At 55.7% G+C, this 27823-nt stretch overlaps 1 protein-coding gene across 2 annotated transcripts; it reads left to right on the top strand.

Moving 5' to 3' along the window:
- The first annotated feature begins 386 nt into the window (after positions 1 to 386).
- FRMD7 (FERM domain containing 7) lies at positions 387 to 26130 on the top strand. 2 transcript variants are annotated; one of them, XM_075007868.1, is made up of 12 exons: positions 387 to 458; positions 8286 to 8390; positions 9658 to 9700; positions 13422 to 13500; positions 16008 to 16105; positions 17550 to 17664; positions 17798 to 17945; positions 19601 to 19696; positions 21447 to 21610; positions 22203 to 22271; positions 22356 to 22431; positions 23253 to 26130. In XM_075007868.1, the coding sequence occupies exons 1-12, from the start codon at positions 402 to 404 to the stop codon at positions 24315 to 24317; spliced, it is 2115 nt and encodes a 704-aa protein (XP_074863969.1). In that variant the 5' UTR covers positions 387 to 401; the 3' UTR covers positions 24318 to 26130. The 2 variants fall into 2 exon arrangements, with proteins under 2 accessions (XP_074863969.1, XP_074863968.1); XM_075007867.1 differs by having other exon boundaries at positions 402 to 458; positions 13467 to 13500.
- The last annotated feature ends 1693 nt before the right edge of the window (positions 26131 to 27823 follow it).

Genomic DNA, 27823 nt, shown 5'->3' with positions numbered 1-27823 from the left:
GCACTGAATTTCTTTAACAACTAATGGGGGAAAAAAAAATATCTCTGCTTTTGCCAGATGCACTCTTGGTTGCAATCAGTTTAAATCTTGAATGGCTCCATTGAAACCGGTCCCTCGGCTGTTCTCAATATGGACGTTAATTTACAGTGCAGGTTGTTATTTAGAAGAGGGGCTGTGGGGACCTCCACTTATGGTATTTGTGTTACTTCCGAGGCATTAAATTCCTTTGCATCCAGACCTCACTCGACAGAGAAGTAGCATCCGTGTAACAGTGGCTGCAGCCTTCTCCATCCAGCTGAGGGAAATTGTGTGTGAAAGGAGAGGCAGGGTAGCCTGTCTAGCCCACAGCACAGCGTACCAGGGTTCCGGCACTCGCTGGCAGCTCAGCTGCATACTCAAGGATGCTGCATTTGAAAGTCCAGTTCTTAGATGACTCCCAGAAGATCTTTGTCGTGGATGTAAGTGGCTGTTATATTCTTATTTTGTGCTGATCGCTGAAGTCAGTGCTGCTCCAAAGGGTTGCATAATCCACAGCTAGTCTATGGTAGCTTCTGGTTTACAGCTCTGCAAAAAGGAACATGTAATGTTGTCCCCTGCTACCCGATGCATGTTTCAGTGCTAATGCATGCAAGCTGCTCTCTGTTGTTTGCATCACATTTTTTAACAAGTGGGGGAGATGTGTTTCACTCCTCCGGTGGCATCCGTCTTCAATCAGCTGGGATGGGGGGGGGGGTACATTTGACAAGAGTGACAGGCTGTCTTCGTTTGTCTGGGTGCCACCAGATCATCAGCCAGGAAGAAAAGTCTGGGTTCAGGGCAAAAATAATACATTTAATCAAATTAACTCTGGGGGAAAGATCTGTGTGCTTGTCTTCATGGGTAGGAGGTTGATGAGACCAGGGACAAGCATTATACCAAGGACCTTGGAGGCAAAAAAAAAAAAAAAAAAAAAAAAATTCTTATTTACTGTATAACAGTACCTGGAATAACTATAGCTATTAACTAGTCACAGTTAATAAATGTTAATCTTTAATATTATCTTGTAACATCTGCTTTAAAGGGGCAGCCTTTAATTTTACATAGTTACAGCGATGTTTGTAGCTAAATACACAATGATATCACTGCATGTGTCGCATTGTAGGAGTAAGTGAGAATATACAGTAGTTTAGCATGCTAAGATCACAGGCAAATGACATTTAACCAGCCCCAGCCCCATACTTAGTCCTCGCTCCCCAGGGACTATGCTATGCTATAGAAAGTTATTTTATTCAAGTTGTAACACATTTCTATGAAAAACTTTCTCCTGTTTTTATAGCATAGCCTTCAAGACATTATATTCTGCTTCAGTGGCAGGTTATTTTCGTTGCAATCGCACCTTTTAATAAAGTAATTCCCTACTTTGAACAGGTGGGAAGCTTGTTTTGCTCTTATTTGATTACACTAATATAGCATAAGCATGGAACTGGCTCTTTTTAAAAAGGCTGATTTTTTAACCTTATGTGACTGGGCTGGGCAGCGTGAGGGTTCAATGGAGCCTGCTAATACAATACAGTTTATCCATCTCCCTGTTCTTAGTTGCACAAGACATTTATAGAATTACTGCCCTGCATGACATGTTATTGCAGCAAATGGCCTCCATTAGAGCAGCTCCTAGTCATTGCCTTTTTTTTCCACGTGGAACAGTATTGGAAACCCCTTTCAGGCATTTGCTGCTCAATGGCTACAGTAAATGAGGAGCCTGAAGTAGGGAGTGCTCCAGAACAAAAAGACTGCTGTAGGCTAAGCTTTGGACAGCTATTTCAAGCAACTCAGCCGTGACTCTCCCTAAACCCTCACTGACTTGGGGAAGCTCTCAAATGCAGAGTGCGTTAGTGCAGTGGGAGGCAGCAATACAAATGAGACCATATACAAGGCCCAGTTTCCACCTGAACAGTACCTTGGGTAATCTTTTCACCTGTCCCAGATGGGGCTTGATACTGCTGGAGGAGCTAGAAGGGACAGGTCTGATGCACCACTTTGGCCCAGAGTAAGTAGCTATGGAAAGGGCCCAGCAGAGAATTGTGTCCCGCAGCATCTCTTTTTGGTAGACTGAGCCCCTAACTCGCCAGGTCAGATGTCTCTCCTGCTGGCTGCCCCCCCACAGCAGCCAACACGTCCTTCAAGCGCAGGAGACACCTGAAAAGTGCTCTGAGCGGCAGTGCCCCATTTCTGGGGAGCTCAGTGCAGCAGCATCCCAGTTGTCCTGTGTCAGACTCGCCCCAGGTGACAGAGGCTGCAGCTGTAACCCAGGGGATTTCGCGTTTTTCCTCCAGCTGCTGGCATTCTTGTGCAGCTCCTTGGTTTCCTTCCAGCCACCTTGAGACGAAGCAATCCTGTGGCTCCTTCCTCTCTCCTGCCGCAACCCTGGAAGCAGCCAGGCAGGGGATGGGTGACACTCCCATCCACAACAGCAGAGCAGGTGGCCCTTTGCAGCCCCCTCAGCAATCCTATTCCCTTCTGTCTCTAGGGAAACTGGGAGGCCATTGGCTCCCTCCCAGGGCTCTGCAGCATGAGCCCCACTAGGTACTGCTGCCATGGGGGAGTCAGTGCTGCTGTCACCAGTGTTAGCCTCCATAGCTTTTTGATGAGGAGTTTTGTCCATTGTGTAAAGGGACCAGTCTGCAGCTGGTGATGCCCATGAGCCAGCACCTGCTTGCTTGGAGGGTCTTGCTCTAACCCAGCATAAAAGATTTTCTGGGTGAGGAGGGAATTAGCCACACCCGCTGCCTGGTCACGCCTTGCCCGTCTGCTCCCCACCCTGGTCCTGGCCAGTCTTCCCTGTAAGCTGAGCGTGTGGGCAGCTGCCTGGGAGAGATTTAGGGGCTGTCCAACTGAGTAGTGGAGCACTCACAGTGCCCACAGCCAGCAGCCTGTGTTTCTATGGTGGTGCACATCCACACATGCCTTGGTGCATGTAACAAAATTTATTCGTGGATGGAAAAAATCGCCATGTGGATGGAAAAAATTAGAGGAAACCTTGGTTTGGACCTACACTCTGGACTCTGCAGAGATGCCCACAGTGCTAGTAATCCCCTTGGACTGCAGGGCTGCTTCCTATGCAGTAACACCAGAGCTCCTTTGCCTTCTCTCCCCTTTGCCCAGGTGGGGGCTAGGCAGAAGTTGGCCTCTTGCTCTGTGTGGGCTATTGCAAACATGTTTGCTGTGCAGCAATACCCTTCCCTTTCCCTTTACTTCCTTGGGGGCTGAATGACCTACCCGCATGTGGCCCCCTCCGGTAAGTCAGCGCCTTCCTCCAAACTCTGGAAATAGTTTGACTGAAGCAGGCTGAATGGAGGCCAACAGTGTTTGGAGGCTTTCCTCGGGCTGGGCAGGCGAGGAAAGAAGTCAGCGGTGATGCTTTCTATGCTGGGCAGAGGCCGAGCGTTCGCAGAACTGGCTACGTCGCAAGTGTGATTTGCTACAGGGCAAGAGTTCTCTGAAAACCCATAAACCTAACTGCCAGGCTGAGTCAGGCAAGGGCGTATGTTTGCCCAGGTCCTCCTGTCCTTTAGCGCAACCCAAGGCAGGGATTTTCAGAAAGGGATTTAATAGAGCTGACTGCCCTGCAATCCATGCATGCAGCGATGGGAGAGCCTGTGTAGCTGGATTTACAGAAAGACTATAACAAATGTTCTTCCCCAAGTCTCTTAAGCAAAGTTAGGTGCCATGGGATAGGAGAGAAGGTCCTCTCGCGGGTCCGTAACTGGTTAAAAGATAGCAAAGCACAGTTTGGAATTGATAGACGTTTTCAGAATGGAGCAAGGTAAGACATGGGGTCCCCCAAGGATCTGTACTGAGACCCCCTCCCCCAAATGCTGTTCAATGAATGATCTGGAAAAGGGGGTAATCAGGGCAGTGGCAACTTTGCAAATGATACAAAGTTACTCAAGAGCGTTAAATCCAAATCAGACCATGAAAAGTTGCAAAGGGGCCTCACAAAACTGGATGACAGGCAACGTAATGGCAGAAAAAAATTCAGAGTTGATAAATGCTAAATAATGAACAATGAAAATATTAATCCCAGTCCTACAAAATGGTGAAGTCGAAATTAGTATTTACCACTTAAGGAAGAGATCTGGAGTCATCGTATGTGGTGCTGAGAAAAACCCAATGTGCAATCGCAGTCAAAACAAGCTAACAGAATGTTCTCAAGTTCCTCAAAGAGAGTTGCAAGGAGGAAGCAGAAAAACTGTTCTCCTGGGCCTCTGAGGATAGGACAAGGAGTAGTGGGCTTAACGTGCAGCAAGGGAGGTTTAGGTTGGACATTAGGAAAACCGTCCTGTCAGGGTGGTTAAACACTGGAAGAAGGTATCGAGGGAGACTGTGGAACCTCCATCACTGGAGATTTTTAAGAGCAGTTTCGATAGACACCCATTGGGGATGGGCTAGACAGTGCTTGGTCCTGCCAAGAAGGTCGGGAAATGGATTCAGTGAGTCTTCAGGTCCCTTCCAGGCCTAGTAACCAGCACAGCAGAGGGTGGAAGAATTACCTCTTCTCTCTTGCTCCCAGCGCTCCTGCTAATGCATCCCAGAATGATGTTTGTGTTTTCTCGCAACAACGTCACACTGTTGACCCATACTCAGCTTGTGGTCCACTATGGTGTTAGGTGTGGCACAAACACAGAGGCTACAGCTACACTAGCGAGTTTTGCTGACACAGCCTCAGTTTTGTCAACAAAACGTCCAAACTCAAAACACATTTTCTTGCTAGTTTGTCGATAACAGTCGGCACTTCTGCCAACAACCTTCTGTCTCTCCCAGCGAAGGAAAAGTGCCTTTTGTCAACAGGTTCTGCTCACAAAAAAGTTGTGTGGATGCTCTGGGGTGGGGAGGGGAACCTTTTTGCACTAGACAAAGTGTCCAGGACAATGAGCAGCCCTGTCTGCTGTGCCTGTTTTGTTGAGAGGATGGCCGGACAATCCGGCCGCAATGTCGACAAAGCAGAGCGCTCTCCTGACTGGCTTTTGTGAGTGGCCACACTCTGTCGACAGCAGGTTTGTCGGGCAATCGCTTCCGACGGTGACTTCTGTCAACAAAGCTCTGGAGTGTAACCGTAGCCCCAGTAAAAGGCAACAGCTGCCTGGGTAGCAGGCGGGCCAAGCCAGATCAAGGGCAGAAGGGGACACAGAGGCACAAAGCAGGAAGATGACTTGTCCCAGTGTCCCACTGGTGATCAGAGTCAAGGCAGAACACCTGGTCCCTGTGGTCGCTGCACTGGTGGTCTCCCACCACTTGGGAGAGGGTCTAGGGTTAATTCTAGGGATTTATGAGCCACTGACTGACAGTTCCACTTGAACCCCTTCAATGGTTTGAAACCATCGGGGGTTTTGTCCCCAGCAGGTGGCAGGGGAGCTGCTGTCCATCACGCCAGCTGGGGCAGCGGCCCCCGGGTGCGTGAGACCCAGCTATCACAGCTGATGCTCTGTCCCCACTCTGTGTTCCGCTTCGGGCCTGGTTACCGTTGAGGCTCCTCGTAAAGCGCGTTAAAAAGCTCACTGCTGAGAGGCTGCTCCAGAGGAAAGGTGTGATTATGGGAGTGAGCAGAGAGAGGCCAGAGGCTGAACAACCTAGTGGAGCAGAGGCGGGAGACACAGGAAAGAGATTGTGACATCCTTCTTGCTGTGTGCCATGCCATGTGTGGTGTGAGCCAAAGCCTGCGAATGAGTAACCAGCCAGCACGTCTCTCTTTGGACTGCCCATCAAGGGCTGCATAGCGAGAGTCTTCTAGCCTGGAAATAAACCATTATAATTGTTTTAATTAGCTGTGCGAGCTAGTAATTTTGCAGCACATGAGGCACGCTGGAGCAGGAATGTTATTATTATGCTGTCACTTCGCAGCAGGCTTAGCCCCCGGAGCTAGCAATTTGTACGCTGCCGTGCCTTGCAAAGGGTGGCTATTAGCGCGCCGCATGGGCTCACTGCTCCAAACAAGTTGCAGGTTTTACGTCACCGCACCTTCCCCCTGGGAAGAGCGCTGCCCGATGGGGAGGGCGTCCACTCGCATGCTGGTGCTGTTTCCCTGGGAGGTGTTTTAGCTCAGGACAGTCACTGCGAAGTGTGACTGTCCCATTTGAATCTTGCTGCCACACCAACCCCATCCATCAGTTCTCAATGTTTAGTGTTGTGTTAGAGCCAAGGAGAGGGAGGAACCATCTTCCTTGGAGGACCTCCTCCGCTGTCCCATGAAGTTTGTCTCCAGCCACCAGTGCTGGCTCTGTGTTCTGTGCTGCTATTTAGCTGTAACTCACCCCCAAGAGCCCAGTAAGCAGGGGAAGGGTTGACAATGTGGTAGACATTATTGACTTCCCGTGGTCCGGCAAATTCTCTCGTGAGGCACCAGTCAGGTCCCCAGGGTGCCAGACAAGAGAGGTTCAACCTGTACTGACGTAGAACCCCAGCTCCCTAACATTGCAGCCCCTGTGCATGGAGCTTCCCCAAAGCTTTGGGCTTCCACCCCACCCTAAAGCAATGACAGGGGCTTCCCCAACTTTTCCCCAAAGCACCAAGGATTCTCCCATTGCTCCAGGCCAATGTGGAGAGAGCCCTGGTCAGCAACCTGTCACAGATGCAGCCAGTTCAGAGCCAGATGGAGTCCCTGGCCAGGGACAGGGCTCCAGGAAGTTGATGGGATGATTTGGATACCTGAAATAGACAAATCCCACAGGCAGCTTGCAAAGCTCAGGTGCCACACGGAAGGGCCCTTCCCTAGCTCTAGTGTTAGAGGCCTGAACCGCACTGTGGGCTCATATTTTGGTCAGTCCAATTTTCAGCTTCCTTTATTCATCAGCAGCAGCTTTTCAGCAGCGTGCCCTGTTCATTTGCCAGCTCTCAGGCAGCAGAGCCGTGTGCACCAACAAGTCACACCGGTTTGATGTTCTCTTGCAGCGTGCGGGTTAATTAAAGGCTTTTGCTATGGCAACCCTGATTTCACATGCAATTTCCATATGGTGGTTCTGAGCATAGTATGTTTGTCTGCAGGAAATATCACTGTCTTGCCTGAGCCACTCTATCCCCAGAGAATGCTTTTGTTAAAAGACAGCAAACGAAACTACGATTCTGTCCAGAAACTGTTTTTATGCGTCTGATTCCTGGGCGTTGGGGAAAACTTTTCTTATTTTTGCTTTAATTCCAAAGACACCTGCTGCATTCAGGCATTCACTTGCAGCTCAGATGCAGCAGCAACTCATGCTGCCAGCTTAGGTGAAAAAGGAACATTTTTCAACAACAACAAGCAGTCCTGTGGCACCTGATTGACTGTTTGTTAGTCTATAAGGTGCCAAAGGATGTCCTGTTGATTTTGAAGATATGGACTAACTCGGCTACCCCATGAAGCGTATACAAAATAGCCCAATGACACTTCTTTAAAAGCCTGGACAAGCTGCTTGCCCTGTTCATTATGTGTCATGTCTCAGCGCCATGGTGAGCTGGAGCAGAGTTAAAGTTTTGTGGCGCTCCCTTGGGCGGGCTGGCAGACCTTGTGCACCATGGCGCAGCACTGTGTAATGGAAGAGAATCATCACAAAGCTCTCTTCACTGCAAGGCAATAGCCCAGGTGTTCAGACGTGACTAGTGAACCTGGGGTGTGCCCATTTTTAGGTGCCCAACTGGAGACATCTTCAAAAGACCCAGAGTTAAAATTGGGAGTTTGAGGCTTCTGAAAATCAAACTTCTTTTTGGTGCTTCAGCCCTAAGATACCCAAAAACCAAAAGCACCAGAATCACAAGTCACTAGTTGTGACATTCAGGCGTCTGTTCACCCACTCTGTGTGTGTGTGTGTGTGTGTGTGTGTGTGTGCGCATGTACATCCCAGCGGTAACGCTCTGGACAAGGGAAACTCCCCTGACCTCACTGGAGTCTCACTCCCCTGAGTCTCACCAGCATGAGATCTGATAATGCCCACGGAGGTTTGGTCAGAATCTGACTCTGGTTTCCTGCTGGACATGTTAAAAAGGGGAAGGAGATGGCAGAGGCGTGTGGGGTTGTGTACAACACACAGAATATAATAATGATGCGACATTGGTATGCAGGATGTGCATGTTATTTTTTTACAAATTTTATTAATTTTTATTTGCCTCTATACAAAAATGTGCAGGCTGCTTTGCAAGCAAGACGCCTTAGACTGGGGCCCCTAAATAGCCTCAACGACTCATTACTGTAGGTTCTTTTGGAGCTGGGTGATGTCAATGAAGCTCTTGCTCTGGACACTGTCTGCTGTCCAGCATCTAATGATCCTTTTGTTTGCTAGCAAAAGTCCTCTGGCAAAGGGTTATTCAGCCTGAGCTGCAGCCACCTGCACCTTGCAGAGAAGGAGTACTTTGGGCTGGAATTCCAAAGCCAGGCCGGAAATAACGTGAGTGATGCTCTTCCACGAGGGCAAGTTCCCACTGACTTAAACACCCCCCACCCCCACCTCTGCAGCCTGCCCTCCTGCTGCTCTTCTCCCCACCCTGCCTGTCACCTGTCTGACAGCAGCACCTGAGGACTCTGGAGCCGGCTGGCCAAGGCTCTGAACGCACAAAGCGAGAGAGCACTCCTGCTCCAAAGGCAGGGAGGTGCCACCTCCTCGCCAGTGTCTGTAGGAGTGAGGCCCCTGTGACGGTCTGGCCCTTGCAGCCTAACCACTGGCATGACAAAATAGGGTGCAATGGCAGATTAGGGAGGTGGCTTGCGCTGGCCACAGACGATCAGTGGCAGAGCCAGCCATGTGGACCGGATCTCCTAGGTCCCTGTCCAGGGACTGCCCAGCCTCTCTATGCTAAGGGCAGAATCGGGGTGTTAGGAGAAAAGCCAGAAACGTCTGCCCCTCGCAGGGCAAGTGAAGGGGGAGGAGGTCGCACCAGTGCCTGAGAACTGCCCGTCATTTGCAGGCTGCAGCCTTGCTGCAGCACCGGTATCTCCATGCAGTACTCAGTCATAGTCAGGGGACGAGCTCCATGGTGATCTCTGCAGATCTTTCCAGCTCCAGCTCTGACACAAGCGGAGAACACAGCGGCATTGAGATCGGGGAACTTGTGGTTCATGGGCAGTGCTTTCACCCCCTGCTTTCATAGACCAACTTTGTATTAGCCTGCCAAAAGCTCCATCAGTTGGAGCAGACACGGGGGACAATGGCTGTGCCACAGCTCTTCCTGGCATAGCACTGCCAGTTGTTCCTTTCTGGCCCACTCATTTGTCAGCTGAGCTGTTCAGAGCCTCCATGTACCTTTTAAAAGGGATTTGTAGTCTCACCTGGGATGCCTTGCCGCCTATTTCTTCCTTTTGTGCCAGGAGACCAATGAGGTGCCTGCAGAAGAGGTATTGCACAAGGGCACAAGCAATGGTGGGAACTGTCATAATGCCGGAGCGTCCTGCCCCGAATGCTTCCCTCCCAGATAAGAGCAAGTGCTGGTGACTATGGTGTGCGCCAGTGGCTTCCTCATTCCCTGCAATAGGAGAACGGGGCCCCCCCTGGGTTTCTTCTCCCCCATTACTGGCAGGTCCCAAGGTAGCTTTTCCTTAGCACCAGCAGGCCTCGAGCTTTTCGACTTTGGCTCCCAACACAGTGTGTGGTGTTAATTCACCTGAGCCCAGCACTTCCCCCTCTTTCCTCACCACCTTCTCCATTACTGTCATTGCAGGTTTGGCTGGAACTTCTAAAACCCATCACCAAACAGACGAGAAGTAAGTGTCCGGGGAATACCACGTCCTGGCTGCTGCAGGCGAATGTCTGCTAGTAACCGAAGTCTCACTGGTACCATCACAAGCCGGCAGGGACTTGAGCTTTCAGGGTCTGGTGTTTGCTTGGGTGGTCCTTGTGCTGTAGGCTTGGGTGGGGCCGTTTGCTAAGTCCTCGCCGTCCATTTTACAGTCCGTAAAAGTGTTGTGGCTGCAGGAGCTCAAACTGTGCTGCTCTGGGTCTCTTGCTGTAACTATACTCAGGCTGCGAGCTCCTGGCACTGGAGCAGTGTTTGGCCAAATGCTGCTCTCCTGTTTGGGGGCACAGCAGTGAGACTAAGGGAGCCAGGAGCCAAAGCAGTCGGAGACATTAACCAAAAGAGCCCCAGTGATGTGAGTTCATTGATTCATTTACTGCAGCGCTACTGTTACCTAATGGCACGGCAGAGGAAATAGACTATTATTCTCACAGCAAACAGGTTGATAAGTTTGTGCCAGCTGATGACTTAATTGGTCAATAACACAGTAAAAGGGCTCCTGACTGGCTGATGACATAGGCTGGCGGCTAATGAAATCACACAGCGTTTTAGTGGCATGTGCTGCAAAGAGCCACAGGGGACACAACAAAGAGTCACTTGGGGCTTGCGCCTCACAGCCTGAGTATCACCGGTTCACAGTGGCGCTGTGAGATGACCCCTTGCACAAGCACCACACCCTGAATGGGCGCTAGCTGGAGAAATTCACGCCCCAGCACAGGCAAGTGCTGAAGCATGTTAGTGCTTAATATGCGCCAGAGCTGAGCCCTGGCCCCTCCGGGCCTGGCAGGGCACAGCCCAGCACCTCTGGGTCTGGCAGGTCAGAGCCTGGCCCCTCCGGGCCTGGCAGGGCACAGCCCAGCACCTCTGGGTCTGGCAGGTCAGAGCCTGGCCCCTCCGGGCCTGGCAGGGCACAGCCCAGCACCTCTGGGCCTGGCAGGTCAGAGCCTGGCCCCTCCGGGCCTGGTAGGTCAGAGCGCAGAACCTGTGGGTCTGGCAGGCTAAAGCCCAGCACCTCTGGGCCTGGCAGGTCAGAGCCCTGCACCTCCGGACTTACTGCATCAGTTGTGAATATAAAAAAAATTGCTTGAGCCCCAGCACCTCTTTCATTACAATGAAGCAGCCATCTATGCCTGGTGCAGGCAGAACTGAGCCTTGGGCTGGCCTTCCATTGGCTCCCCTCCCATCCCAAGGGGAGTAAGCAGGAGGGGGCCACAGGACCAATCACTAACCATGTCCCAAGCAGCTTTGATTATGAGTTTCAAAGACGAGTTTCCAGCCGAAGGGCAGGAGCTGCTGCCTCGCGCCCTGTGGGAAATCGCGGTTACCGGCTGCAGGAGGAGCAGCTGCAGAGCGCAGCCGCAGGCCCCGTTTGCAACATCGTACACCGGGCATTTCCGCTCCAGTGCCAGCCGTGCCCCCCGCTTCATGGCTGTGACATGGCAGCGCTGGGCTGGGCTTCGCCGCCGCTCACATGCAGGTGTGCTGTGTGCTTTGGGCTGGCCGCGCCTGCGGGACTGAAAATGCAGCAGCCCCTCTGCAGGTTGTGCAGCCACACCTGCTGTCAGGGGCTGGCCTGGCCGCCAGGCAGGCCTGAAACACGCCTGCCCCACCATAGCACCTCCCCAGCTCTGCCATTTCAAAGGCTGCAGCCAAAGCCCTCTGCCCGCGGACTTCCCCGCTTCCCCAGCTTCTGTTCCGTGTCACCCCCCGGCTCAGCGTGGGGCCGCCCTGCAGCCGGCATCAGTGGGTTTGTGTGTAGCACCGGCGTTCCTTGCAGCGCACTGTCCATCGAGGGGTCCCATCACCCCACACTCAGAGGGCAGGGCTCAGGTGTACACCACTATTTCAAGCGGCAAGGCCGTGGGCCCAGCCATCAGCCTCCTGGCCCCTTATCAGGGGCTACATGTGCCTGAGAGCCGAGCAGAGGCTCCGGCAGCTGGGTCAGGTGCCCACTGTGGGGTGACCCTGGTTTGAGGGGGGGTGCTGGGGCCGGCTTTGACTTGCAGGGGCCTGAGTCTGCCACCTAAGCTCCACCACCCAGTGCAAAACCAAAGTCCTTGGGCATCAGCCTGGGTGGGCGGGCTCGGCTGACAGGCCCCTGACTTGGCTGAACGCCTTCTTTTGGCCTTCTGGGCCGCCAGCCCCCGAGTAAGGGGGGAGGGGACCCCTGGCTCTGTACCCCAAAGGGGTGGGACCAAGGGTGGAAGGGGCGGGGCATAGGACAGGCAGCAGCCCGGCCCCCTCCTCACATCGCATGGAGCACCACTTGAAAGGGGCCTGCAGCTCTGGCCACTGTTAAAGTAACAGCAGCAGCCGGCGGGGAGCCAGGCCTGGGCCAATGCCCGCCCCTGTTGGCAGGCCTGCGGGGCGGTGGGGTGTGGGCTGGCTCCCCGCCCGACCTGGGGCAGCTGGACTCAGGCCGCGCTCCCCGCCCCCAGGCTCGTGCCGTAAGTGTTGGGGTGCGGCACAGTGGCCTTGGGCGCCCCTGGGCTAAGGGGTGTCCCACGGGGTGACCCTCTCGCCCTCCCTCAGCAGGGTACGTCACGCCTCCCAAAGCGCTGGCCTGGCGAGCGCTGCGTGTCCACGGCCGGCGTGCCTGCCCCTCGCGGTGTCGGAGCCATGACGTCGCCAGGAGCGTGCGCCTTCCTCTGGGCGGCTCACGGCAGCTGCATGACTTGTGCCCGGCCGCTCGGCGGCTGCTAGCCCACGGCCAGGCAGAGGGGGCTCTGGAATCGGCTCCGCTGAGGCTTGGCCAGGTCGTGCCGCCCCCCGGTCTGTGGCTGTTCGGCTCATGCTGCTGGCCCAGGGGCTGCAACACACTGTGCGTCGTACGCTGCCGAGGACCCACTCTGCGCCCCCGTTAACGCCTCCTGGAGACCTGCAGGGTTTGGCCGGGTGGCGCTTTGGGTGCTGGGATTACGGCGCAGCCCAGCACGTGCCCACAGCCCAAACCGCGCCTGCCGTTACAGTTTGCCTCGATCCTGCAGCTCTGCCAGCAGCGTTTGCCTCAGTGCACGAAGTAGCCTTGGGTGGGAACACATCTCCTCCCCCTCCTCGGGGCCTGTGGGCTGGGCTGGATACGGTTCCTGTTTGCATGGGGTTAATTGCGCACTAGGACCTTCCGTGTCGGGGCGGTTGGCACTTTGCTGGATTGGCCTGTGCTCCAGGGGAAGGCCTGATTCAGAAGAGCAGGCGGGGTGGCGGCCCACTGCAACAGCCGCAGTGAGACATGCTGAACATAAGCGCTTTACCTTCAGGCCTCTTGAAGCCAGCGGGTGAACGAGCAGCACAGTGGGCCCAGTCCTGGGAGGGATTGAACTCAGATAGGAATTGCTCTTGCTCTGCCGTAGCTGCCCAGCCAGGCGCTGAGCACGCTGCCCATGATCCAGAGCAGCACAAGCACAGTTTGAACCCCAGGGGTTGTCTTGCTTACGGGCGTGGGGCTGTTTTTCCATTGAGTTCACTAGCACCGCTCAAGTGATTTAAGTTGAGCTTCTGATAAAGCACGTGGCCTGCTCAGCACAGTGCAGGATCGCGTTCATGATGCTCAGCACCCAGGCAGGCCCTAATTTGTAAGGCATGGAGGTGATTTCCTCCCTAGTGTGCATGGGGGCAGTGTGTGTGAAGAGATTTGTAAATGTTCTCAACAGACATTTGAAATAAAACTTATGAAGATGTTGTGTTTTAAGATCCTAAGGAGGTTCTTTTCAAATTTATGGTGAAATTTTTCCCAGTGGACCCTGGACATCTGAGAGAAGAGTTGACAAGGTAAGGTGCTATATTTTTCATTGTCTACCTCTCTAATTGCTACTAGAGGCGTTGTAATGCAAGCTTCATTGTATAAATAATTCAGTGTCTGCAGCCTAAAGGCACCTGCTTGAAACAGTCATTTTAACTATCAGTGCAACTTCCTGCTTTGCAAATATTTCTCTCTCTGACCCTCTGTTAAGAAACTAAATCCCACCTAATTCAACATCTTTATTTGCCTCTTAGTGCCGATTTTTATTTGCTAGGCATAGACTGGGGTTCGATGCAGTCCATGAATCTCCTGCAGACTTCTACCTTCTCATGCAAAATTATCAACATTTGTTTCAAACACAGTTACGGTTTGAAAAAAAACATTACTGACTTGAACCACATGTAAACCCAATGCAGCTGCTTCATGCTGATTCTGCAGCCACCCTGAAACCGTCATGCTGAGAAATGTGAACTCCCCTTAGTTGGAAGTGTTGCGTGAAATCTGAAACCCACAGGTGGCCATTCAGATGTCTGTGTTATTTCACTGATAAATGCCCCAGCGACACACCCCATCTCACAATTCAAAACCACTTCTCACACACTGGGTGTTGAAAGCTTCTGTTGCTCCCAATCCTGCTGCTCACAACCACCGGTGTTCCCAATGCTGCTTTATAATGTGTAAACTAATAGGAGGGTAAAACCCAAATCACATGTGGGGGACTGGGATGCTTGTTATAGCCTAAGATGGAGCTTGATAAGTCTCTGAGTGGGGTTACATGGCAGGGTTGTCTGTGATAGCAGGGGACTGGACTCTAGGCTGGCCAAGTGTCCAGTCTGCAGTCAGAAAGTCTGGTTGAGAATGGGACAAGATGGTGCCTGGTCAGATCTACTGACCGGGTGCCCGATGTCCAGTTGCCATGGGCAGGGGATGTGCCAGATGGCCTGCCCCAGCACCTACTAAGGCAGGGTGCCGCCTTCCTGCGTCAGGCAGCTGCAGCTCCCTGCCTGGCTCCAAAGACAAGCCCCTCTCAACCCTTTCCCATCATCCCCTTCTTCTCTTGCCTCTGGGGAAGCTGCCGGCTCATGTTTTCACTTCTGGCCCAGCGTACGAGGCGAGGACACCCTGCCCAGGCCCGCCCAGCTTGTCTTCGCAGCCATGCTAGCGACAAAGCGCTCCGATTTGGAGAACTCCCTGTCCATGGCAGTAGTGAAAGAACCATGGTGGGTAAAATGAGATCCTGCACCAGTGGCATTTGAAGGGCTCCGATCCGTCTTTTTTTTCTGGGCGTCTTACACATACAACCCAGATATGTCCCAGCCAGCAAGGGAGGAACTTACCTTTGCTGTGGCGATGGCGACTTTTTCAATTCGCTGGTCTCACCCTTGTTCTTCCCAGCTGTCCGTTCCAGTGTCATGGCATCTGTTGTTCATCCATCTTTTAGCCTTGAGTCAGTACCTTTGGGCAGACTCAGGTTACCCAGCTGCGTAACTTCCTAGTACAACGTGTAAATCCCAACAGCTGAACTGGACAATCCCCCTTCTGCTTATATGTCCACTTCCAGCCTCTGTGCTTTGCGCTCACCCCTGCCAGGCCCAGGCCATCGTTTTCATCAGACCACAGGTGTTTATTCCCCTGCCTGCTCTGGCCTTGGCGGGCTTGGGTTTTGCTTGTTAAAGGGCTGTGTTGGGAGGGATGTGGGAGTTGAACCCAGGTCTAAGGATTCCCTCTTGTCATGCTGCTGTCCCCTGCTGCGTGCCCAGGCCAAGGGTTTCACCGCCAAGCTCCATCCACCAGTTTCACGTATACGCACCCCTGAAGCTGTTCCAGCTACGCTTCTGGACACAGCCGAGAGCCACACACAGGGCGCCAGTCCTTTTCTCTTCCCTTAGCTATAATGGTCATTTCTCACCCACTCCCTGGCCACCCTCTGTGGATAACGCAACTCATTGTGCTGCTGTCTGGTACAGCCCTGCTGGAAAGCCCGGTGCGCGGAAGGGGTTGTGACTCATGTGGTTTGGGACTATCCTGTCCCTGCTCCTTGCTCCAGGAGCAAAAGGCAGCAGCTTGGCCCTCTCCTGGGACACTGAGCACTCAGCAGGTCTGAGCTGGAGCCCACAAGGCTCTGCTGAAACCCTCCCCTGGTGTCCATGGACACTGGGTCAAGCAAGCAAGAGGCAGGAGAAACAGGGACATGTGCAAGGGGCCTGCAAAATGCCTGTCACTGACTTGGAATGGTTGGGGGCGGGCCCCAGGGAATACAAAGTGCTGTGAACGGGATGTACATTTTCTCTCGCCAGCCCTGGGTGAGCTGCCGCCCAGCCTTGCCAGCTGATTTACAAATGCCTGTCCCGGCCCTGGAACACCTGCTGACGCAGGGGGCAGAGGCAGGCTCTCAGCTGGCTGTTGGAGGGCATAGCTAGGTCCCCACGGCAGAAGGGCTCGCTGGGCTGCTGAAGAACTACTCTGAGCCAGGCAGGGCGAGAGGGCCATGGAAGGTTTGCTGTCTGCTGGGAAATTGCTCTCTCTTCCTTTGCAGGTATCTCTTTACCCTGCAGATCAAGAAGGACCTGGCCCTGGGGCGGCTCCCCTGCAGTGAGAACAGTGCCGCTTTACTGGTGTCACACCTCTTGCAGTGTAAGGAGGAAAGAGCGGGCGCTAGACCTGCTTTCGTTGGAGCACCGGGAAAGCCTGGGGTGAAATTCACTGAGCTGTGCGATGCAGGAGCCCGGCCTGGGGGATCGCCCTGGGCCTCCTCATCTCGAGCACCTGGAAGTGAGAAAATGGAATATTGGCGTATTGGGCTGGAAAATGCCGCCCGCAGGCCACGAAGTCCAAACCACAGCCGAGCTTACAAAGCAGCCCCTCTGCTCCTCTTGGGATGTGCAGGGAAAGCAGGGGCTGGCTGATAAACGCCAGTGCCCTGCCCAGAGCTGGGTACAGCTCTAGCCCCTGAAAGCAATCGCCTCACTGTTATATCCTATCGCGTGGCATTGGCAGCCAGAGATTTGGGTGATCGCACTTCAGTTCTGGCCTGGCCACTGGGAGGCAGGAGCCCTGTGGCCATGGGAACTGGTGTGAGGAGAGGGGCTTGTAGGTCCCTCTGGCTAGCTTCCACCAAAAGCCCCAGGACTCTCTCCTGGGTGCTGATGGGAGTGACATCAAGCTCAAAGGTGCCAGCTGAGCAAAGCACTGAGACAGAGGGACTTGAGCACGTGTAGAGGGCACCCAGGCCCACGCACTTGCTGAGGAGGGAGGATTTGCTGAACTGGAGTGAAATGAACCAAGTCAATGGGTGTTTGCAAAGCTGGTTCAGCGCCCAGTGTGCAGCCGCTGCTCAGCTGCGCTCGCTGAGCGTCACAACTGCCTGCGTCACAACACTGGGAGGGTGGGCCTCTTTGGCTGGCAAGATGGCCCAGGCTGGCTAGTGTCCTTGGGAGATCAGCCCCGAGAGTCTCCCAGGCCACGGTCCAGCCAAGCTCTGCTGATTGGTTTGTTGCCTTGGGCTACAACCCTACCCAAGAGTCCCCGCCTGGACCTGCATAGGGCAAAGGACCACCAAGCATGGTCCAAAATGGCCAGGTTGAGAGAAGGTATTGGGATCTCCACTTACTGTCTGCTCTCTTTACATGTAGCCATCTGAGCAAGCCTTACTTTCACGAGGGTGGTTTGTAGGATGAAGCCCTTAGCTGCGCTCCTACCTGCTGATGGGCTGAGTGCCTCTGATAAGGTGCTGGGTCCTGTCTGTGCTCACCACAGTCCTGCAGGCTGGAAGAGCCCTGTTGTCAGAGCTGTGAGTCTCTGGCTCTTTGGGCCTGCTCCTGTCGAAGCCAACAGCAAAACTCTCATTGACGTTAGGCAGGCAGGCGCCAGGCCTCAGTGAGACCACATCAGAGATGTGCTGTTAGGAAACTCGGGGGGCTGCTCTTCTCTGTCTGAGCTGTTTCCATCCCCCACACCCCCTGTCTATGCCTGGCTGGGTTTGGCCTAGTCGCTGGTCTCTGAATACCTGTTTGGTGTGCCGGCTGTCCTCTCCTCAGTGGGCGCTGCTAACTGCCACTCTGCATTTCTCACCATACAGCTGAGCTGGGCGACTTCCATGAGGAAACCGATAAGAAGCACCTGGAGAGCCACCAGTATTTACCCAGCCAGGCCGATTTAAATAACAAGATCCTGCATTACCACCAGAAGCACGTGTGAGCATTTCATCCCCACTCCCGACCTACCAAGCACAGAACATGCGTGTGCGTGTGTGTTCGTGCATCCATGCGGTCAGAGGGGGCTATTGATTCTGATGTCATTGGACCCCTTACCCTCTTCCTTCCCTAGTGGCAAGACGCCAGCTGAGTCAGACATTCACCTGCTGGACATTGCCAGGAAGTTAGAAATGTATGGGATTCGACCCCACCCCGCAAGCGACGGCGAAGGGACGCAGATCAATCTGGCCGTGACGCACATGGGAGTGCTGGTTTTACGGGTAACAACATTAAAACCCCTATTGCACTGTGCAAGGGACCCCTGCTGGAGGAGATGTCCCTTCTGTTCTCGTCAAAGGCCTTTTCACTGTGCCTGCCCCTACCTACTGTCCATTGAGAAATCACTCCAGGATACACTCTCTGGGCAGGGGCTGCAGTGAGCAGATCAAGGCAGTAACTATTTTTTGTTGTGAAATCCAACCACTTCACCACTAACCAGCCTCCTAAGAGCTGGGGGAAGGGCCTCCCGCCCCAGACCCAACGCTTTGGTGAGTTGGTAATTGTTTCCTGTCCCAAAAAATTAAAATTCAAATATAGTCACAAACCAAAACCACATTTTTTTTCCATTTCCAGTGAATTGAAATGTTTCGTTTTAGTTTTAATCTTCTTTTTCTTTTTGGCCTAATTAGCCTAAGTTTCTACACAAAAAGTAGTTTTGAATCAAAACTTGGGCTTTTCCTTTTGAAAAGGTCAAAACAAAGCATTTGGAAAGCTTTTCCTTTACATTGTTCAAGCTGGGGAAGTCTCTGCACGTTAGTCAGGCTTGCAGACGTTTGGGGTTCAATGCATACCCCCTCCCAAACACCGCCGGCTCTGATAGCGATCTGCCACACATGAGCTTTATGCTGGGCTGACTCCACTGCCTTGAGGGGCGTCCTGCCAGCTCACCTCCTACAGCTCTGTACATGGCATCCCACTCATGTGGGATGTCTCCTCTTTGAGCATTGTTGTTTGCCTCTTGTAAACTAACATGTTAGACATTCACGTGCCAGGACAGCTCTGCACGGTTCCCATATAATCTTCAAGCAAAAATAGTGCGTCTGTTGGCTATTTAATTACACAGGGCTGTAATCATGACATACGCGCAATGCAAACACATACTTCTGTGTTTCCTGCCTGAAGTGCGGCCGCCACACCCAGGCTAATTCCACCCTGCGAAGCATCTTGTGGTGTCAGAAAAGCATGACGATCGGCTCAGTGGTAACAAATGGCAGCATGTGTGGCCTGCTGAGCGTGGTAGGCTAAGCAGCGTGCTGCTGCCGTGCCCGGCTGTTTCGTCACACGCTCACGTACATATGTACGTCCTTCACTCGTGCAAAAGCAGCTCCTCACACTCTAAGGGCCAGCACAGTGTCCCAGAGCACACGCAGACCAGAGCCGGCTAAGGTAGATTACCGGAAGGGGACTCAGCAGCATGACTGAGCTTAGCCCTATGGAGAGAACACCCCATTCTTTAAGGGCTTGATCCTCCACCACTGAAATTGACTAGGGTCTAAGCCGGAGCCCTTCCTTGTCTTATACCTGCCCCTTGATGTTAGAGCAAACCCACAGTGGTAACTTGGCAGCCCTGTAAAGTGAGCAGGATTTGAGCCCAAATCTTTGGTGCAGCATCTACCCCCCACTGGAGTCCATAGCAGCTGAACAACAAGAAGTCCTGTGGCACCTCATAGATTAACATATTTTGGAGCATACTCTTTATGCTCCAAAATATCTGTTAGTCTATCAGGGGCCACAGGACTTCTTCTTGTTCTCGAAGATACAGACTAACACAGCCACCTCTCTGATACATAGCAGCCGAGACATTTTGCCAGCTCCAGGCCCTGACCTGTAATGACTTGCCCATAACCATTCCTATTGGCAGTGTCGGTCTTTGCAGGGGAACACAAAGATCAACACCTTCAACTGGGCCAAAATCCGGAAGCTGAGTTTCAAGAGGAAACATTTTCTGATCAAACTCCATGCAAATATTGCCGTAAGTACCACCCACCAGCTGTGTCTACATGTGCACGCTACTTCGAAGTAGCGGCACTAACATCGAAATAGCGCCCGTCGCGGCTACACGCGTCGGGCGCTATTTCGAAGTTAACTTCGACGTTAGGCGGTGAGACGTCGAAGTCGCTAACCTCATGAGGGGATCGGAATAGCGCCCTACTTCGACGTTCAACGTCGAAGTAGGGACCGTGTAGACGATCCGCGTCCCGCAACGTCGAAATTGTGGGGTCCTCCATGGCAGCCATCAGCTGAGGGGTTGAGAGACACTGTCTCTCCAGCCCGTGCGGGGCTCTATGGTCACCGTGTGCAGCAGCCCTTAGCCCAGGGCTTCTGGCTGCTGCTGCTGCAGCGGGGGATTCATGCTGCATGCACAGGGTCTGCAACTCGTTGTCGGCTCTGTGTATCTTGTGCTGTTTAGTGCAAGTGTGTCTGGGAGGGGCCCTTTAAGGGAGCGGCTGGCTGTTGAGTCCGCCCTTTGACCCTGTCTGCAGCTGTGCCTGGCACCCTTATTTCGATGTGTGCTACTTTGGCGTGTAGACATTCCCTCGCAGCGCCTATTTCGATGTGGTGCTGCGCAACGTCGATGTTGAACATCGACGTTGCCAGCCCTGGAGGACGTGTAGACATTATTCATCGAAATAGCCTATTTCGATGTCGCCACATCGAAATAGGCTACTTTGATGTAGGCTTCACGTGTAGACGTAGCCACCGCCAGCTGCCAGGGTTGAAGATCATGTGTTTGAATCACTCTCAGGACAGTTAGAAGGTCTTTGTCAAGGCTGACAGGCCCCCAAGCAGGACTGGTGAAAATTTCCTAAAAGTGCAGGGATGGGAGGGGGCACTGGGACTCGAAACATGCAAAATTAACTTCCTTAAAGTCCGGTCCCTGGGCCCATGTCACTCCTGGCTTGGAGTCTCCCGCTGTTTCTCTGCTCCTCTTGCAGGCTCGGCTTGAGAATCATTCTTCTCAAGCCGGTGAAATGTGCATGAGCACCGAGGGGCAGAGACGGGTGAGGCCAGCAATGGGCTACCTAGGCTGGTGAGTGGGCAGCACGAGTGGTTAGAGCCAAGACGGTTTCCTGGGATTGGGTCTTTTTGCTACCTGTGCTGGTGTACCTGGGCTTTGCAGGTGCGCCCACTGAACCACAGCCACGCGTTGATTGGCTGTAGAGAGACATCACGGCTCTCAAGGTCAATGCAGAGTGCAACCAGCACGCACCTCGCTTCACATACTTTACACGTGTGTCACTTTAGTAATATTGATAGGGAAAAAACCTACCTGGACCGAAGCCAGTGGACTCTGGCAACCCCCCTGTGCACGGGCAACGGTAAAGAAAACGTCGTGGGCCACACAGGTTGCCCACAGCTGGGCTAAGTCTTCACAATATGCAGATGACTAACACCTTTGTGGTGCCACTGTATTTCCAGCCACCATCCTACTTACACGGTCTGCGGTTACAGGCAGTGCTAGCTGTCAGGGAGCAGCCTGTGTAATGTGTCTGAGCAGGACCTCTCCCTCTGTGCACAATGAGACCCACACCCACGCTCAGATCTAATTTGGCCTGGATTGCCAGGTTCATGGGCCATCCTGCCTAACTCCCAGCACCAGTGCGTATTTCCCCTTGTGCAAAAACCGGCTTGTGCTCTCGGGGCTATTGGAAACTGATTTTTTGGGGGCAGAGGTGGGGTTGAGCCTTTGGATGTGTTTGAAATGGTGCATTCTCATCCAGGCTTTATGCAAGGACACCTTAGAGTTCACCATGGCAAGCAGAGATGCGTGCAAAGCCTTCTGGAAGACGTGCGTGGAGTACCATGCTTTCTTTAGACTCTCCGAAGAGCCAAAATCCAAGCCCAAAGCCTTCCTCTGCAGCAAAGGGTCAAGTTTCCGATACAGGTGAATCATTCACGCTTGCCCCGTTAATACCCTAAAGAAAGCAAGTGTGTCATTGCTGGCACTGGTTGTGTGGCTTAACGAGGGTTAAGAACCATTAGGGCTACCAGGCTCAGTTAGGCACAGTGTACTGAGTAAGTAGCCCTGGGGTGGGGGCGGGGCGCTGGGGCAGAAGGACAGACACTCATTCTGAAGTGCAAGCGCTGGGCCCCTGGGCAGGTGATGGGTCCCAGAGTTCCAGCTACAGCCCAAGCCCCAGTGTCTAGTGATTTGCATCCCCGGAGCCCAAGTCAGCTAGACCGAGCCAGCCGTGGTCATGCCCCAGGTCTTTTATCCCGAGAGCCTGCTCTGAGCTGCAGCTCTTGTCTGGCTGCCTTCTTGCCCAGGGAAGCAGCCGAGGCCTGTCGCCCCATTGCAACCAGCCTGCCTGTTGCAGCAGCAGTGTGGCAGGGCTGGTCGTGCCTGCCTGAACCTTTGTCCAGGCCTGTAGTGCAGGGCAGGAGGGAGCCCTGGCCTCTCCTGGGTGCAGCCGAGGTTCCAGCCATGCTGCTCCCTGGGAAGTGGTTTTTCACAAGCTCTTCTCTGTCCTTGCCAGCGGCAGAACCCAGCGGCAGCTGCTGGAGCATGGGCGCAAGGGCAAGGCGAAGAGTGCACCATTCGAGAGGTACTGGGGGAGGGTGCGGGGGTGTTCCAGCATCGCAGGGCTGTTTGCAGAGGGATATTGACTGTGTGCCCCTTGGGTTTGCAGGAAACACTACGCAGCTCGGTACCATGAAAGGCAGTGCCGCTCCTCCCCGGACCTCCTCACCGACGTGTCCAAACAGGTCCTGGCTCGCTGCTCCGAGACGCATTTACGGTGTGGCAAAAGCCACCAACCACCAGGCCTGGTCGCTCCTTCCAGCGCAGCCGCTGCCGTGCGGGCAAGCGCGTGGGAACCCTCGCTGTGTCGCGTGCTGGGTACTGCAGGGGCACAGCACACCAGCGTCCAGGGATGCCTGCATCACAAAGCCCTGCGTGGAGCCAGGGCTGGCAAACAACCATGCAGAGATTGTCTCCCCCTTGCGCAGTGCGCTGCATTGGGCCGGCCGGGGAGCGGGAGGGACACCACCACTCAAAGGCTTGGTTCCCTCTGTGCTGGGAACCCCCTTACCCACCATCCTCCCCACCCCCACCTGGCTAAGTGGCTCAGAGGGGCCAGAACGCAGGTGGTGGGGGGAGACACATGGTACCACCGCCGTAGCCCAGCCAGTGCCTTGCGGCTGCATCCTGCAAAGGTCAGCCTGTAACCGCCGGGAGCCCTTCCCAGCCCTGAGCACCCCTTTGCAAGGCAGAGGTGCGAGCGTGAAAGAGCTGAGAAGTGCCCTGGGTCTGCGGGGCCTCACCTGGGCCTGGCCTTGGCTCACCCATAAACCTTCCTGCGAGAGCTACCACCTGCTGCCCGGGCGCCAGCGCCGGGCTGGTTCGGGTGCGGGCGGGAAGGGGGCGCTGGGCGCGCTTAGCCCCAGGGGCGACGGAGCCGCTGTGTTCTCTGCTGGCTCCTGGGGCCGTAGCGATCCAAAAGCCGTACCAGTGACAGAGGAAGACACCCCTCCCCCGTCCCCCTTTGCAGGCCCTCCCCCGCTCACCGGTCCCGCTGTTGTCCTAGGTGGAAGACCTGCGCTTGCTCTGTGGCGGCAGAGGCTGTTACCGGCCCTCCAACGGCGTCCATGTGTCGGAGCCCATGCTGGACAGCAGGCGGCGCAACTCCTCGGTGGAGGTGATCTTTGCTGCCGAGCTGCAGCGCTCCAAGCCGGAAGCAGACCCCCGGCTGCTGCCCCATTCCCAAAGCAGTTCCGCCTTCCCCTGGGCCTACGGTGTGCAGGAGCTGGAGTGGGAGCCGGCTGAGGGCTTCAGGCACCAGACCCCCCTGACCTCCTTCCAGCCCAGCCCCAAGCTGGCTGCCAGCAGTAAAAGCACCTCCGTGGGCAACGTGAGGGAGGTCGCCTCCAGGCAGCTGAGCTACACCGACGTGCCCTATGTTCCGGCCGCCAGCCAGCCACTGGAGATGGCAGCCCCACAAGTGTTCTTCTACGTGGACAGGCCCCCTCGAGTACCGCGCCACGCGCCAGCCACGGCCGAGGAGGCAGGGAGGGGGCTGACCGGCCTTGGCCCAGCTCCAGTCAAGCCTGCCAGGAGAAGCCCAGGCCTGGCCCGACCAAAGGGCCTGCCGCCCGAGGCCCTGCCCAGGCCTGGCTGTCCTTCCAGCCCCATGAGGCCCCTTGAAGAGGAGAGCAGAAGGCTGGCTGGGGCAACTGACTACAGCCTCCAAGAGCAGCTGCCCAAAAGATCCTGGAGCCAGTCCGACATGAAGGCCATCCATTTCCCATACGGGTCGGAGTTCAGGCCGCTGGGCCCTTGCCCCGCGCTAAGCAGTCGAAAAACCGGTATCTTACGGTCCACAGTAGCCCAGCAAGGGCTCGCCAAGCCAGCCGCAGCGCTGCGCCCAGCTGAGCGCCACGTGGGCAGCGGGACCGAGTCCAGCGACTCCGACTCAGAGCTCCTGAACCCGGATTACTATGCTCTGTACGGCCGGGTCGGGAGATCGCCCCTGGCCAGGGTGCGTCTGTCCTCAGGCAGCCTCCAGCTGGACGAAGAGGATGAGGAGGTGTCAGCAGTGACGAGCGGCGCCGAAGCAAGGGCTTTGATGGGCGTGTCCAATTATTTCACGTAACTGTCCCCTGGCCGCTTGAATGCGCCGAGACGTCATAGCCAGCTCCAAGGCACAGGAAGGGCGGTGCTGGGGGAAGCTGCTCCCTCCCCTTTGCGACGCAGCATGGCAGGCGTGTCGTGCGAGTCCAGGCAGCTGTAGAACCTTTGTTAACGGCTGATGGGGGGAGCTCTGGAACACACATATCTAGGCGACAGGCAGGAGAAAGTAGCCGACGGGGCATCCCAGCAAGACCGCCACACGGAGGGTCTCAAAGAGATGGGGTTCAGCTGTTCATGTTCACTGGCCTCACCCCAAATTGCTAACTGGGAGCAAGCACCACTGCAGTCGTGGCTGCGTGGGATCAGTGGCCCTGAGCAGGTTAGACACTCATGTCAGGGGTACACGACGTGGGGAGCGTGACATTCTGTAAGGTGGATGCAGCGTGATGCCCTCCTCCTCCCGCCGCAGTTTCCACTGCCTCCCTACCCCACCGATTTCTCCTGCGCAGCTGCTGCATCGCCAAGGGAGCATCCCCCCGGGCCAATCAGCATGTACCAAGGGCCTGAGTCAAACCGCGGGGCAGCCAGCAAGTTCCTGAATTGAAAATGTTCCCTCCTGGGGGTCCTTCCCCGTCAGGGCATCCCCTGGAGCCTCCCAGCACCTGAGTACCCCCCCTACATCCCTTCCTGGGGTCCTCCCGCAGGTTGGGGGTGGGGGGCGGCTAATTGCAGGACCAAAAGGGAGGGTGAGACCTAAACAGTGTGCTCACCCCTGGCTTAGAGGCCCTGGACAGCGCACGCCCTGCCATGAGGGCAGGGGACTGGACTTGATGACCTCTTGAGGTTCCTTCCAGGTCTAGTGTTCTGTGGAAGCTGGGGAACACTGTCCAACAGCTTGGCCACAGAAACGTGGGCGGCCTGTAGGCTTCAGCACTCCGCTGTGAGGTGAACGAGCCGCCATGAGCTGAAAGCGGTGACAGCGGCTGTTGCTGATGGAGGGCGAGCCAGAGCGGCCGCACAGTGGCTGGTGGCTCCTGTCTGGGAAGACGAGCACGTGTGTTACCAGACCATTGCCGAAGGGACCGGCCCTGGAGACAGCGCCTCCGCCACAGCCTGTGCCATGGGCAGCGGAAGTGCCCCAGCTCCTGGTCACAAAGGATCCCTCTGAGTGATGCCCGCCACATGTACACAGATGCTGCCCAATGCCGGCCTGGCGCTCCTCTTTCCTAACCCAGGAGGGCGCAGAACAGAGCAGGTGCCTGCCGTGGCCTTGCCCGAGCCTCTCCACAGGCTGGCCTGAGTTAGGGCCAAGGTGCAGCCTGCCAGCAGTGGGTAGGGAACGAATGGTGCCTCCTCCCCAGCCACATCATCATCAGTCGAAGGCGCTGGGGAGAACCTCTGTCTGTACATCGTTTTGAGCAGCCGGCCTGCAGACTCCTCCTGCCACCGTGCGAGGTGAGCCCTGGCCCATTAGCACCTGTGGGGGGAACCTGCCTTTGCCTCGACCATCCAGCTTGCTCTGTCACCCTGGCACGAGCCAGCTCTGCCCAGCCTGGGGGAAGCGACACACTCCACTCTGCCCACCCAGCCGTTTCACCCCCTATATTCAAGCGCAGGGCCGAGCGCTCCAGGCAGAATTGCTGCTGCCAGCGAGAACGTTTCAGCCTGGCGGAACTGGCTCCCGCATGCCCTGCCCAGCGAACGGACCAGGCACCCACAGCCGTGCTCCCGTGGATGCACCTGGCCCAGGGAGCAGCGGGCAGGCGGACGAGCTCCTGCTGCACTCCCAGGCGTTCTGTCTCGCGGCACGGGACAGATGCGGTGGGTACGAGAGACGGCCGATGCCAACGGGGGGAGGGATGTTTTTGGAAAAATACGTTGCTTTTCTTTGCTTGAACACGTGGAGCTATTGCTGGTTTTCAGCCCCGCGTGTCCCCCAAGTGCAGGGCCAGGCAAGCGGAAGTGCGCGTCGCTAACCTGACACGTGTGTTCTTAAGTGGCTGATTTTGCCTCCCGTGGAACTGCTCGGCTGCCCGGGACAGGCTGTAGCGCGCTCCGGCCAGCGCACAAGGGAGGCTGGAGCGTACCCGTCGGGGCGCCCTGGGGGCGCACATTTGCCTGGCATGGAGCAGGGGCCCCAGGCTGGCAGGCCGCATGCGGAAGGGGCTCAGCTGGCCACACAGCTGGGTCCGCCAGCCGCTGCCTGCCCCGTGGTGCTCGAGTGCTCCTCTGCCTTCTGCAGGGCTAGAACCTGGGCAAGAGACGCTCCCCTGACATTACTTCGGACACGGGGGTGCCTCCTGCGTCTCGCCGTGCCCTGGCCCAGGTAGAACTGACTTGCCAGGCCCTTGGCTTCTGCCTCACTGCTTCAGCCGGGGTCGCATGCAGTGCGGAGGCCTGAACCTGTCCAGCCCAGGACACCCATTGCACCCCTCCATGGCGCAGCCCAACCCATTTCCTGGCCCCCACCCGCTGCCGTTCGCTGCCCTGCGGGGCTGGAGCAGCTACCTCACTGCTCGCGGCAGCCACGCTCAGCTGGCTCTCTAACGGCCCCCCGCCTCCAGGGACCCCGGTGTCATCTCCCTAGCCCCAAGGGCCTGCGCTGGGCTCCCTGGGCATGCCCACACCAGGGCCCAGCATGACTCCTGGACACAGGGGGATTAAGATTTACTGGGGCCCTGAGCACAAGGAACTTGTTCCCCACCCCCCACAGCCCCTCTGCCACAGGACCCTGGCCTAGCCCCCTCTTCCCCCAGGCCATGCCAGGACACCAGCTGTTGGGGGTGGGGTGAGCTGCCCTGGGAGCCTGGCCTGCTGGGAGGAGCCCGAGCCTCCCCCACACCTGCCCTGGACAACGTGGCACACCATGGGGACAAGCACACAGGCCGTGGGATGCTCTTGGGCACCCTGGCCCCCTCCCAGAGCAGGTGGAGGGCCAGGGGCTCCCCACAGCTGCCTGGATGGTTCTTACAATGGCTTTGGGTGGTGGTCCCCAGACTGCACTGCCCTCGGCGGCCAGGATGAACACGCGAGGGGACACCGCCCACCACCCCTCCCCTCGCTCTGCCCTCAGCTCCACGCTGGCACCGCCAGCGGCCCACCTGCAGCCAGGGCTCATCTCTCGGCCCCGGCCCCGGCCCCTCTCCTACCGGCTGCCTCCAACCCCACTGCAGGCCCCGGATCCCCCTCCCTGCTCTGTGGGGCAGGGCACAGTGGGAGGGGGTCTGACCGAAAAAGTTTAGGGACGGCCCCACCAGCCTGACTTTAGCCCATGTCAATGGGACGAGTGTCAGTTATGCCAGAAAAGTGCTGAGTGCGGGCCAGCCCTGAGAGGGGAGGCGTCTGGGGCCAGCAGCACGTGGGGCAAGGTAGAGTCTTGGGCTCCCTCCTATGCGCCAGCATCTGCATGGGGGCCGAAGGGGAGCTCTGAACTCCTGTCCCCTTGTCAGGTTGAGGAATGCTGCTGGGAACCACCGCCCTGGCCTGACACAGACAGGGCTGCCCCCTGCTCCATGCTGGGCGATGGGG

This window comes from Carettochelys insculpta, chromosome 13 (assembly GCF_033958435.1).
Source record: "Carettochelys insculpta isolate YL-2023 chromosome 13, ASM3395843v1, whole genome shotgun sequence".
NCBI lineage: Eukaryota > Metazoa > Chordata > Testudines > Carettochelyidae > Carettochelys > Carettochelys insculpta.
This window is presented reverse-complemented; position numbering and strand designations above follow the sequence as displayed.

What these genes read in the sequence shown, in the direction of transcription:
- FRMD7 (XM_075007868.1), top strand. Translation starts at nt 402, where the DNA reads ATGCTGCATTTGAAAGTCCAGTTCTTAGATGACTCCCAGAAGATCTTT. An exon ending in GGTGTCACACCTCTTGCAGT is followed by an intron (nt 16,106 to 17,549) that starts GTAAGGAGGAAA and finishes CTCACCATACAG; the next exon opens with CTGAGCTGGGCGACTTCCAT. An exon ending in TCACCGACGTGTCCAAACAG is followed by an intron (nt 22,432 to 23,252) that starts GTCCTGGCTCGC and finishes CTGTTGTCCTAG; the next exon opens with GTGGAAGACCTGCGCTTGCT.